We start from the raw sequence: 14,224 nt of genomic DNA on the forward strand, positions 1-14,224 counted from the left end.
AGGTGTATTATCTAGTTGGATACAGCATTCTACAAATATATTTTTAATTAGGTAACAGTGGTTAAGGTTTGTGGATTATATAGCTCTCCTTCAGTGCTAACAATTTTTACTTTATACGTTGTAAAGCTATGTTATTAGGTGTCTACACATTAGGGACAATTTTTTCTATTGAATTGATGCTTTTACTATTATAAGATGTATTTATCTATTAAATTACTTTTGACTTTAAAGTCTTCTCTGACTGATACTACTATAGCTGTATCACCTTTGTTTTCGTCAGGGTTAACATGGAATACCTTTTTCTAATCGTTTACTTGCAACCTACCTATGCTGTTTTAAATGGCCATAAAGCACAAGAAGGTTGTGATGTGCCCTAATGGAGAAAATAAGTGTGTTAGATTTCTTCAGGCATGAATTATAGGGCTGTTAGCTGTGAGTTCAATGTTAATGAATCATAACATACACTAAATAAGGTATCTTTAAACAGAAACACACTTAAAACAAGGACATGTTTTACTCAGGTTTCAAAAAAAACTGTGACCAGAGCCTCACAGGAACCTAGCTGTGTATTTTCCCTGTAAGCCATGGTTTAGTATTCAGTATTTGCAGCAACTTTATGGAACATAACCACAGCAAATAATGAGAATTGACTATATATTATAAATTCTTAAATATATATTTTGCTTTACACAATCAAGTGTTCTCTAAAGACATTTAGAAAAGAAGAAATAGGCTTTTCTATTTACCCACATACTGGTGCTCTTCATTCCTTCTTGCAAATACAGGTTTCCTGTGGGATCATTTCCTTCTTGCCTAAAGGACTTCCTTTAGCAAATTTCTCAGCATTTGTTTGACAAATTTTCTCAGCTTTTGTTTGTCTGAAAATGTCTTTATTCTACTTTAATTTCTGAAAGACACTTGTGCTGTACACAGAATTCTGGGTTGATAGATTTTTTTTCTTTCAACCCTTTTATGATGTCACTGCATTATCTTCTGACCTGTATTTTTTCTAACAAGATGTCAACATTAACTTGAATTGTTGTTTGCCAGTACATATGTTTCTTTATTTCCCTGACTGCTTTTAAGATTTTCTATTATTTTTAGTTTTCAGCAGTTTAACTCTGATGCATCTATGTGTAGTTTTTCTTATATTTATTATTTGGGGTTGCCTGAGGTTCTTGGACCAGTGAATTGATAACTTTTTTAGATCTCAATTTAAAAACGTATTGAAATATTTCTTGTGCTCCATTCTCTCTCTCCTCTCCTTCTGGGACTTCAATTTACACATATGCTATAACTTATGACCATGTCCCAGATCTTTCTTACATTTTGTTCTGTTCTTTTCGTTCTTTTTTTCTTTTTGTGCATGAGTTTGAAAGTTTTTCATTGCTCAGTCTTTGGGTTCACTGATCTTTTCCTCTATTGTATCCAGTCTTGTGTTAAACCATCCAATTTTTTTTCTTTTCATATATTGTTTTTTAGTTTCAGAATTTCCATTTTTGTTGGTATTAGTTTCCATTTCTCTGCTTAAGATTCCTCTCTAATCAAGCAATCTGCCCATCTCTCTAACATATTGAAAATAGTTGTTTTATAGCTCATAAAACACTAATTCTCACATCTGGGTCATCTAGACTTCCAATGATTATTTTTTCTCTTTATTATAAGACATTTTCACCTTTTTGAAGTTATATATTGAACCAGATTTAGAAAGTCCTCAGCTGTTATTCCATCAGATATTATATTTTGCAGTTGTAGAATGTTCATTTGGTTATTTTCTACATTTGAGTTCTCTTAAAATATGCCATATTTTTTCCATTCCATCCATCTTTTCTTCTATTTTCTTCATCATATTAATCATATTATTCAGAAATCCTTGTCAGCTTACTCTACTATCTGGCTCAGATTTGGCTCTGCTTTTATTGACTTTCACTGCTTAATTATTATTTATTTCCCCCTTATTTTTTGCATTTCTAGTCATTTTTTAAAAATTACTAGACATTGTGGATAATACATTTAGAGACTTTGGATTATGTGGTCATCCTTTAAAGAGTGTTGAATTTTGTTCTGTTATACAGTTAAATGATCTTGTTCCTGTTAAGGTCTGATTTTAGGCTTTGTTGGAAAAGATTTACTTCAGTTTTTTTTTTTTTTTTTTTTTTTTTTTTTGCAGTACGTGGGCCCTCTCACTGCTGTAGCCTCTCCCGCTGTGGAGCACAGGCTCCGGACATGCAGGCTCAGCAGCCATGGCTCACGGGCCCAGCCGCTCCACGGCATGTGGGATCTTCCCAGACCGGGGCATGAACCCATGTCCCCTGCATCGGCAGGCGGATTCTCAACCACTGCGCCACCAGGGAAGCCCTACTTCAGTTTTGTCTGTATTCCAAGATCACAGTTCTTAATATTAGGGTGTTTTCCTTACTCCTAGGGCATAGGCCTTACGTGATCTCCAACTAAATGCCTGAAGCATTCACCAAGGTATCTTTACTCCAGCTAGGTACAAACTCAAATATTTTTCCAGGATTCTGTGGCCTCCAAAATCTTTTAAGCTTTCAGTCTCTCAGCAGGCGCTTTCTGCCAGGCCTTCTGGAATCATGCTGTGTAGCCCAGGAGTCCATTTAGATTTCTGCAGTTGTCTCTCTGCAACTCTCTTCTATCTCTCCACTCTCTCCACAAGTACCAGCAGCCTTAGCAAGTCCAGAATTTTATTTCTGCCTCCTCAGCCCGGTGAGACTGCAGCTCCCTGTTTGGGATTCCTGCACCACCGCCCATAAACTAACTCCAGGAAGAGGGTCTGGGTAAATGCAGGACTCAGCTCGTATCTCCCTGTATTAACGGTATCAACCCTGCTTGGTTGATGTTAAATGAGTTCAAACAGCCATTTTGTATATTTTGTCCAGATTTTACAGTGTTTATGGTAGGAAGGGAAAGTCCAATACCAGCCACTTTTGTCATTCTCAGTACTGGAAATCAATGGAAATTCTAGAATCCTTGCATCTATATTCTTCAGCATTTTTTCCCAGGATACAGTGTAAAAGTATGGGAACAGCATTTGAAGAGTCTAAATAGTTGACTTTTTCCTTTTTTCTTCCTATGAATTGGGTTTGTTTATACTATCAAGTTTTCTTTCCATTTTACAAAGGCTATTATTAACATCCACTCCAGCAGGAAAAGAATGCATGTTTCTGCTTCCAATTTTTAAAGAATATTTATAAAAGGAGTAAATAAATATGCAAATAGACAATCCAAATAATTTTCTTTTTACACATCAACACTGACATTAAAGGCATGATCCTTATTTTCTTTTTTTAAAAAATTTTTAATAAATTTATTTATTTTTGGCTATGTTGGGTCTTTGTTGCTGCGCGTAGGCTTTCTCTAGTTGTGGCAAGCGGGGGCTACTCTTCATTGCGGTGCGTGGGCTTCTCATTGCAGTGGCTTCTCTTGTTGCGGAGCATGGGCTCTAGGTGTGTGGGCTCAGTAGTTGTGGCTTGCAGGTTCTAGAGTGCAGGCTCAGTAGTTGTGGTGCATGGGCTCAGTTGCTCCACAGCATGTGGGATCTTCCCGGACCAGGGCTTGAACCTGTGTCCCCTGCATTGGCAGGCATATTCTTAACCACTGCGCCATGAGGGAAGCCCATGATCCTTCTTTTCTTTTTTTTTTTTTAAATATATTTATTTAATTTGTTTATTTTTGGCTGCACTGTGTCTTCGAGGCTGTGCATAGGCTTTTTCTAGTTGCAGTGAGCAGGGGCTACTCTTGGTTGCAGCGCGTGGGCTTCTCACTGTGGTGGCTTCTCTTGTTGCAGAGCACAGGCTCTAGGCACGCGGGCTCAGCAGTTGTGGCTCGTGGGCTCTAGAGCACAGGCTCAGTAGTTGTGGCACACGGGCTTAGTTGCTCCGCGGCACGTGGGACCTTCCCAGACCAGGGCTCGAACTCGTGTCCCCTGCATTGGCAGGCGGATTCTTTTTTTTTTTTTTTTGCAGTACGCAGGCCTCTCACTGTTCTGGCCTCTCCCATTGCGGAGCACAGGCTCCGGACGCGCAGGCTCAGTGGCCATGGCTCACGGGCCTAGCTGTTCTGCAGCATGTGGGATCTTCCCGGACCAGGGCACGAACCCGTGTCCCCTGCATCGGCAGGCGGACTCTCAACCACTGCGCCACCAGGGAAGCCCTGCAGGCGGATTCTTAACCACTGCACCACCAGGGAAGCCCGATCTTTATTTTCTAACATCTGTTTATTTAGCTCTTCCAATCTCTGTTTTGTTTCCCCAAGTAGCTTATAACTTACCTGAAAGCAGAGATTATGGCTTCTACTTCTTTACGTCTCTCATGGGATCTCACACTTTCTATTATACACAATAAATAAATGTTGACTAATTGTACTGTTACTGCCATTTGTTTTTATCTATATATGACTTTATTCTGAGTCAAACATTAAAACTGTTGGTGACATAATATCTGAAAGAAAGAAAGGAAGGAAGGGAGCATTACTCAGTGACATTTTCTCTACTTATGGACACAGCAAGTTCCTGCAGTTGGTGGGTAAGCTTATCCAAAAGATTGTGTTCCTCCTCTTTCTTCTGATTGTAACTCCCAACAGGGGCAGGTTCATCAGCCTATGAGAGAATATAAGTCTATTTTACTAAAAAAATAAAAATAAAAATTTCAGTTTCCGATTACATTTATGTTAAAAGTAAAAAACTCCAATAAGTGCTATAAGACAAAGCAAATATTGATACGAGACTATGCCTACCTTAGAGAAATAACTTTAAAAGAAATGTAGATTGTTATGTTGGAATGCAAACCAAATGACAAAATAAATGTATACCTCCTATTTTTTTGTTTTGTTTTCTTGCTTGGTATTGCAGTCCCTCTATAGTCAGTAAGGGACAGGTTCCAGACAGAGGACTGAGTCGAAAACACAAGTGCCAAGTCCAAGTTCTGCCACTTACCGGCAGTGAGACACTGGGAAAGCTGCTTCACCTTTGGAAGCCTCAGTTTCCTCATTTATGAAACAGGAATAGTTAGGTTTTCAAATTTAGGGTCAGTCTGCCTGCGGAATTACAGTTTTGTGTCACTGGAGAAATGCAGAAGAGACACTCAGTGACCCCTTGTCTCAGACGCAGTAAAGGAGATCCACATGCAGGCAGGCAGATGACTTTCAAATGCCTTCCACCCTAAATGCTCTGTGAATCTCTGGCCCGGACACCTAGCTGAAGCTCAGGCTCATATTAAAAGAGGAAATCCTGATGGGAACTGCCCAGAGTAAACTCTAGTTTGCCCTGTTTCTGCAGAGTCACCAATATCAGGGCTGCCATGTGATAGAAGAAGTTTCTCTACCACTTACCCTCAGGGCCAGATTATGTACTCTCCCCACAATGTAATTAAAATGAAAACAATTCTAAACTGTAAAACATAAAACTTACGCAATGCAAAAATAAAAATAGCTCCTTCCAGGTTTTTCCGAGTCCTCAATGCTGGGTGAGTTCATTAAAGCTGAACTTTTACCAGGATTTGGAGCCCTGCCTTTTCTGCTCCCAAGCACATTCAGTAAGCCCATCGGGCAGGTCAGCACTGACCGCAGTTACACTTCATAACTTATGTGAACCCAGGAACTTCCCCCTCTAATGAACTTCCACTTAACAAAATATTTGGGTAAAAACGGAATTTTTTTTAACATGATTAACCATAATACTTACTTTGCTTAATTTTTGAAGAGTATTTTTATTTTCATCTATTGCCTGTTTTAATTGGATACATCTAAATTTTAAAAAAGAAACAAAATATTGATTTTTTTAATTGTCAGAACGAAAAGCTATTTTATAAAATCATACATAAGTCTTTAAGCAGGTAAAGCAATTTCTTTTTTTTTTTTTAAAGCAAGCATCTGCCATTTTTTTGTTTTTTTAATTAATTAATTTATTTATTTATTTTTGGCTGTGTGGGGTCTTCGTTTCTGTGTGAGGGCTTTCTCTAGTTGTGGCGAGCGGGGGCCACTCTTCATCGCAGTGCACGGGCCTCTCACTGTCGCGGCCTCTCTTGTTGCGGAGCACAGGCTCCAGACGCGCAGGCTCAGTACTTGTGGCTCACGGGCCTAGTTGCTCTGCGGCATGTGGAATCTTCCCAGACCAGGGCTCGAACCCGTATCCCCTGCATTGGCAGGCAGATTCTCAACCACTGCGCCACCAGGGAAGCCCAGGTAAGGCAATTTCTATTGCATGAATGATGTTTAAAAATTCATATGTAAATGCCTTTCCATCCATTAGCTTGGGTGATGCTCATAGTCAAGATCTCAGGTATGAGGTATGATAACCAGAACGCAGAAAACTTCAGTGACTCTGGGCTTCAGTTTCCTATCTCTAAAATAAGGAAAGCACTGGACTTTAAAAATGCTTCTCCAGCTCTAAAATTCCATAAACCTAGGATGCAACCAAGACGACAAAACTAATAATGACAATAACAGCTAAAATTTACTTTTTGCATCACAAATACTGCTAAGCAGTTTACAAGCATCACCTCATTTGAGTCTCATAACAATCCTCACTCCAGTTGAAGAAAGTGAGGTTCTGAAAAGTGACCAGAGCTAGTCAGAGGGAGAGTAACCATGTGAAGGCAGAGTTTAGGATTCTACAGCTGGCCTCTCCCCCCAACAGCACACTCCCCTTGTGAACATGGCCCATCCATATGGGTACAGTGTTTTAGATATTTCATAGACAGCTCACATAATTTGGCTTAAGTCTTAGACACCCAAATTAGAAGTATGAAAACGACCGAGTTTGGGGTTAGTGGAGGCAAACTATTATATATAGAATGGATAAACAACAAGGTCCTACAGCATAGCACAGGGAACTATATTCAGTATCCTGAGATAAACCATAAAGGAAAAGAATATAAAGAAGAATGTATATATAGGTATAACTGAATCACTTTGCTGTACAGCAGAAATTAACACAACACTGTAACTCAACTGTACTTCAATTTAAAAAAAAGAGAAAAAAATGACTGAAAATGGGCTACAGCTAGTTATGAGTTTTCAAAAATCAAATGTTTTCTCCACCAATAACCTGAAAAAGTCATTATTTTTTATGCTGAGTTATTTTTTTTTCTTCCACAGACTGATAAAATGAAATAAGCAGTGAAAAGGGGGACAAAAATCCTTTGTGAAAGAGGCAGAAAAGACAAGTAGAAACATCAACCTGCAGCTGACCCTGCTAGTTATCTACCCCAAAGCCCTTCTGCCACCCTCCTCCATGCTGGCATGCTTGGCCTCCCACTGACACGCAAGTGATCAGCCTCCACTGAAGGCAGGGTGCGTGTATGGCCCAGCACTGGCCAATGATACATAAAAGAAATGTGTTGGGCAGTTCCTCCCATTTTATTCTCCCTGATGGAGCAGGTAAAGAACCATCATCCTTTCTGCTTTTAGGTAATGATGACTGGGGACTTTGTAATGGTATGCAGGGCTGTCACTGACAAGCTGAAGATGACTGAGCAAAATGACAGGAAGGGCTGGTCCTTTAGACCTGTAAACACAACAGTAGAAGAACCCATGGCAACTCTCTAGAATAATCAGCTTAGTCCCTCATTCTTAAAAAAAAAGATAATCCAAGGACCATTGGGCATAATGAAGAAAACTAGCAACATGGAAGATAAAATTTAAGACTAACCAAAAGTAAAAAAATCTGAGCCCAGAGGAACCAAAGACAACTCAGAGAACAGAAAAGAACTTTAAAAAAAAAAACAACTCCCAATCACGGAAGTATTAATGAGATAACCTAAAAACAGGAACGCAATGCTAGAAAACAGAAAAATTAAAGAACAAGGAAAAACACTTGTAAATTAACAATACAGCTGCTGAAATAAAACATCCACGGAAAAGTTAAAAGAAAAAGTTGGCTGCTCTCGCCTTCTGAGATGGCCCACACTCTGTGGAGTGTGTTTCTCTCTAAATAAATCCACTTCTTACCTATCACTTTGTCTCTCACTGAATTCTTTCTGCGATGAGACATCAAGAACCTGAGCTTCATTAAGTTCTGAGACCAGGTGTGTGATCTCAGTTAAAAGACCGTGGGTTAAAGTCCCAATCTGGGTTTTGGCTGGGTCTGAGACCCGGCCCATGGGTTCAAATCCCAATCTGAGTTGCACGGTTTCAGAAGGTTTGAGGAAAAGGAACACTGAGAAAGGCTTGTGCAAGGTCAGCATTGGCTAAGATAAGACTGAATTTAGGGACTTCTCTGGCAGTCCAGTGGTTAGGACTCTACACTTCTACTGCACGAAGCACAGGTTCGATCCCTGGTCAGGGAATTAAGATCCCGCAAGCCAAAAAAGAAAAAAAAAAGTGTCAAGAGAACTTTTCAGGCATAAACAAAAAAGCAAAGAAACAAAAACTAGTGGGGAGAGACCTAGAGGAAAATTCCAGGAGGTTCAATACCTGACTCAAAGGTGTTTCAAGAAGAAACAAACAGAAGTAAAAAAATTATCTTTTAGTAAAAGAAACTCTCCCAGAGCTCATGAGAGACAAGAGTTTTCAAACTGAAAAGACCCTTTGAGTGTTGAGAAGAATTAAAACAACACCTAAATACACCGTGACAAAATTTCAAAACACCAAGGCTGAGGAGAAAAGCCTCAAACAGAGATCAATTACAAAAGAATGACCATGAAACTTGTCAGCATCACTGGGTGTAAAGGAACCAGACAATGTCTTCAAAGGTTTAAGTAGAAAATTTTTTTACTCCATATCTACCCAATTATTAATCAAACATAAGGGCTGAATGTTTATTCCAGACATGAAAATATCAATGTGTATTTTAAAATGACTGTGAGGGGATTTTTTATACACAGAGAAGACTATTACTTGGGTATAAAAATAATTATTAGCTTATTAAAATAAAATTTAAAAATCTAGTTTTCCCTGGGACTTCAATTCAGCATATAACTCTTATTCTATTTTAAAATCTAGTAAAGCAAGTACAATTACCTTCCCTTTTTCTTTCATTATTGTTTGATTAATTCAACTTGAGCTAAATTCCTCAAATAATCAATCCTACTAATGAAGGTAGTTAATTAAATTCCCACATCTTAAAATTCATTTAAATTTTATTTTGCTTTTAAGCACTCTGCCTGACTTAAGTAAATTTTTTTCAAATGTTCTAATGAATCATTTAAACTAGCAGCACAAATCTCACATCCATTTGAATGTTATAAATTCTTTAAAGATCCAAAGCATACAGATTATTTTAATGATGTCCTAAACTTAATACAAAAGTAATAATAGTCTAATTTGATTTAGTTCATCATGTCTATGTAATTTTAAACTCTAGTTAATTTTAAACTCTCCCAAGGATTAAAAAGGAAATTCAAAACAAAACAAAAAACAATCATCCATCATGAGAACAGTTTTCCCATCTCAAGAGAGCTAAGGTCACCATCCCAAGCAAGGCAGAATTGCTAATAGACAGAGACTTCTGACAGGTCACAGGATCTGGGGCTACATAGGCCAAGGACTTACCACAATTTGACCTACGCCACTGATGTTCACTCTGAGCTGTTTTTATAGTTGCTGTCACAAGAAGAAGTCCATAACCTCAGGCTTAGGTTGTTTGCTCTTAGACCCAAATTATACCATGACATAATTCTTGCATTTGATTCAAACGGACCAAAGGCTGCAACTCCACTGAGACTGTAGTGAAGTTCCTTCTCTTGCTTAACTAAATTCTGCATTTTTTGGACAAGTTTCTAGAAACATACAGCCCACCAAAACGGAATCAAAAAGAGCTAGATAATTTGAACAGACCAATCACTAGAAGTAAAATAGAATCTATAATTTTAAAAACTCCCTGCAAACAAAAGTCCAGGACCAAATGGCTTCACTGGGGACTTCTACCAAGCATACAAAAAGAACTATACGGATCCTTCTCAAACTCTTCCAAAAGACTGAAGAGGAGGGAACACTCCCAAAGTCATTCTATGAAACCACCATCACCCTGATACCAAAATGAGACAAAGATAACAACAAAAAAGAAAATTACTGGCCAATATCTTTGATGAATATAGATACAGAAATTCTTAACAAAATATTAGCAAACCGAATCCAACAACACATAAAGAAGATCATACACCATGATCAAGTTGTCAGGGTCACACAGATGGTTCAACGTATGCAAAGCAATGTGATACACCACAACAACAAAAGAAAAGACAAAAACCACATGACCATCTCAATCGATGCAGAAAAAGCATTTTATAAAATTCAACATTCAATCATGATAAAAACTCTTACCAAGGAACTTCCCTGGTGGTGCAGTGGTTAAGAATCTACCTGCCAATGCAGGGGACATGGGCTCGATCCCTGGTCTAGGAAGATCCCACATGCTGTGGAGCAACTAAGCCCGTGCACCACAACTACTGAGCCTGAGCTCTAGAACCTGTGAGCCACCAACTACTGAGCCCATGAGCTGCAACGAGTGAGCCCACATGCCACAACTACTGAGCCTGTGTGCTGCAACTACTGAAGTCTGCGCGCCTAGAGCCCGTGCTCCACAACAGGAGAAGCCACCAAAATGAGAAGCCCACGCACTGCAACAAAGAGTAGCCCCCCCACTCACCGCAACTAGAGAACGCCCGCACGCAGTAACGAAGACCCAACGCAGCCAAAAGTAAATAATAAATAAATAAAATTTAAAAAAAACCTCTTACCAAAATGGGTAACATATGTTGAGGAAACATATGTTGAGGAAACATATCTCAACATAATAAAAGCTACTTATGACAAACCCACAGCCAACATAATACTCAATGGTGAAAAGCTGACAGCCTTCCCACTAAAATCTGGAACAAGACAAGGATGCCCACTCTCACCACTTCTATTCAACTAGTATTAGAAGTCCTAGCCACAACAATCAGACAAGAAAAAGAAATAAAACGTATCCAGATTGAAAGAGGTAAAATTGTCATTATATGCAGATGACATGATATTATATATAGAAAACGTTTAAAGACTCCACACAAAAACTACTAGAACTGATAAAGAAATTCAGCAAGGTAGCAGGATACGAGATTAACATACAGAAATCAGTTGCATTTCTTTACACTAATAATGAAATATCAGAAACGGAAAATGATAAAAAAATATATATATATCAGAAAGGAAAGTAAAAAAAATAAATCCTTTTTAAAATCACATCAAAAGGGACTCCCCTGGTAGTGCAGTGGTTAAGAATCCACCTGCCAATGCAGGGCACACGGGTTTGAGCCCTGGTCCTGGAAGATCCCACATGCCACAGAGCAACTAAACCCACGTGCCACAACTACTGGACCTGCGCTCTAGAGCCTGTGAGCCACAACTACTGAGCCCACATGCCACAACTACTGAAGCCCACGCGCCTAGAGCCCGAGTTCTGCAGCAAGAGAAGCCACCATGACGAGAAGCCTGTGTGTTGCAAAAAAGAGTAGCCCCCGCTCGCCACAACTAGAGAAAGCCCACACGCACCAACGAAGACCCAACAAGGAAGACCCAATGCAGCCAAAAATAAATAAATAAATTTATTAAAAAAAAATCACATCAAAAATATAATAAAATACTTAGGAATAAACCTGAGTAAGGAGGTGAAAGACTTATACTGAGAACTGTAAAACACTGATAAAGGAAACTGAAGATGATTCAAAGAAATAGAAAGAATTAATACTATTAATTGGACTGGAAGAATTAATATTGGATTAGATTGGAAGAATTAATATTATTAAAATGACCATACTACCCAAAGCAATCTACAGATTTAATGCAATTCCTATCAAATTACCCATGACGTTTTTCACAGAACTAGAACAAGTAAACCTAAAATGTATATGGAACCATAAAAGACCCAGAATTGCCAAAGCAATCCTGAGGAAAAAGAACAAAGCAGGAGGCTTAACCCTCCCAGGCTTCAGACAATACTACAAAGCTACAGTAATCAAAACAGCATGGTGCTGGCAAAAAAACAGACATATGGGTCAATGGAACAGAATAGACAGCCCAGAAATAAACCCACACACCTACGGTCAATTAATCTTCAATGAAGGAGGCAAGAATATACAATGGAGAAAAGACAGTCTCTTCAGCAAGTGGTATTGGGAAAGCTGGACAGCTGTGTGTAAATCAATGAAGTTAGAACATACACTCACAATGTACACAAAAATAAACTCAAAATGGCTTAAAGATTTAAATATAAGACATAGAACCACAAAACTCCTGGAAGAGAACATAGGCAAAACATTCTCTGACATAAATTGTAGCAATGTTTTCTTAGGTCAGTCTCCCAAGGCAATAGAAATAAAAGCAAAAATAAACAAATGGGGCCTAATCAAACTTACAAGCTTTTCCACAGAAAAGGAAACCATAAACAAAACAAAACGACAGCCTATGGACTGGGAGAAAATATTTGCAAATGATGCAACCAACAAGGGCTTAATTTCCAAAATATACATACAGCTCATACAACTCAGTAACAGAAAAACAAACAACCCAATCAAAAAATGGGCAGAAGACCTAAATAGACATTTTTCCAAAGATATACAGATGGCCAACAGGCACATGAAAAGATGTTCAAAATCACTAATTATTAGAGAAATGAAAATCAAAACTACAATGAGGTACCGCCTCACACTGGTCAGAATGGCCATTATTAAAAAGTCTACAAAAAAACAAATGCTGGAGAGGGTATGGAGAAAAGGGAACCCTCCTACACTGTTGGTGGGAATGTAAATTGGTGCAGCCACTATGGAAAACAGTATGGAGGTTCCTCAAAAAACTAAAAATAAAGCTGCCCTATGATCCAGCAATCCCACTCCTGGGCATATATCCAGACAAAACTCTAATTCAAAAAGATATGTGCATCCCTCTGTTCACAGCAGCACTATTTACAACGGCCAAGGCATGGAAGCAACCTAAATGTCCATCAACAGATGAATGGATACAGAAGATGTTATATATATATATATATGTATATATATATGTGTATACACACACACACACACACACACACACACACACACAGTGGAACACTACTCAGCCACAAAAAAGAATGAAATACTGCCATTTGCAGCAACATGGATGAACCTAGAGATTATCATATTAAGTAAGTCAGAAAAAGAAAGAAAAATACCATATGATAACACTTATATGTGGAATCTAAAATATGACACAAATGAACTTATTAATGAAACAGAAACTGACTCACAGCCATAGAGAACAGACTTTTGGTTGCCAAGGGAGGGGTGGGGGTGTGGGGGAGGGATGGATTGGGAGTTTAGGACTAGCAGATGCAAACTACTCTATATAGGATGGATAAACAACAAGGTCCTACTGCATAGCACAGGGAACTATATTCAATATCCTGTGATAAACCATAATGGAAAGAATATGAAAAAGAAGGATATATATATACGCACACATACACATATATACGTATAACTGAACCACTTTGCTGTACACCAGAAACTAACACAACATTGTAAGTCAACTATACTTGAATTTAATTAATTAATTAAATATATCTATAAATTCTGCATTTATCTTAAAACATTTTTATTGCCTTCCCACTTTAATGTCTTATAGCTAAGTAGTGTTAGACATATTAACTAACCACTGTGAACCTTAATTTTCTCATCTATATTAATGAGTACCTCAAAATGTTATTGTAAAAATTAATTAGAAAGTTTTTAGAGCATGGACCACACTGCTTCGTACATACAGAGTACAAAATAGATGTAAGCTGCCCCTTTTTAACGTTTGTAATTCTCTATTTAATCTTATCATTCCAACATTTAGACTAGGTAGACATAGATAATTGTAAGAAATATTGTAAAATACATTTTGGAAAATTTCATTCATTGTTACCTCAATATTATTTCCCATTATTATTTTGTCTTTTTAGAAATGTTATTAATTAAAAAAAGAAATAATTCCTCAATTTCTATGCTGTAAATACTGCTCACTGAAATGTAAGTACAGTCCCTACAAAGCTAACATAATTTCATATGCTTTACCTTTGGTAAATATCTCGTCTTTTACTGGCTTCTAGAGCTCCTTTCAATCGACTCTCAGAAAGCAAATCATCAACCTACAATAAATGGAGAATGTTTAAAATATCATATTGTTAAATACCATATAACCTTAGGAAATAAAATTTTAATTCTTTTTTCCCAATATTTTATAATGAATACTTTTAAATATACAATAAAGTTGA

The 14,224-nt window shown here is 37.9% G+C and overlaps 1 protein-coding gene across 9 annotated transcripts in view; it reads right to left on the reverse strand.

Annotated features, from left to right (window-relative positions):
• LOC137205931 (nephrocystin-1) overlaps positions 1–14,224 on the reverse strand; it is a 104,913-nt gene that overhangs the window by 84,051 nt on the left and 6,638 nt on the right. For 7 of the 9 annotated variants that reach the window (XM_067704338.1, XM_067704337.1, XM_067704336.1 and 4 more), the window contains exons 2-4: positions 14,025–14,098; positions 5,699–5,759; positions 4,491–4,615 (exon numbers count right to left, since the gene is read on the reverse strand). In XM_067704338.1, the coding sequence (XP_067560439.1) occupies positions 4,491–4,615; positions 5,699–5,759; positions 14,025–14,098 (260 nt within the window). The remainder of the gene's footprint in view (positions 1–4,490; positions 4,616–5,698; positions 5,760–14,024; positions 14,099–14,224) is intronic. The other 2 variants (XM_067704341.1, XM_067704345.1) reach the window with 1 other exon arrangement.

The sequence above is a fragment of the Pseudorca crassidens genome, chromosome 14, assembly GCF_039906515.1.
Source record: "Pseudorca crassidens isolate mPseCra1 chromosome 14, mPseCra1.hap1, whole genome shotgun sequence".
Lineage (NCBI taxonomy): Eukaryota > Metazoa > Chordata > Mammalia > Artiodactyla > Delphinidae > Pseudorca > Pseudorca crassidens.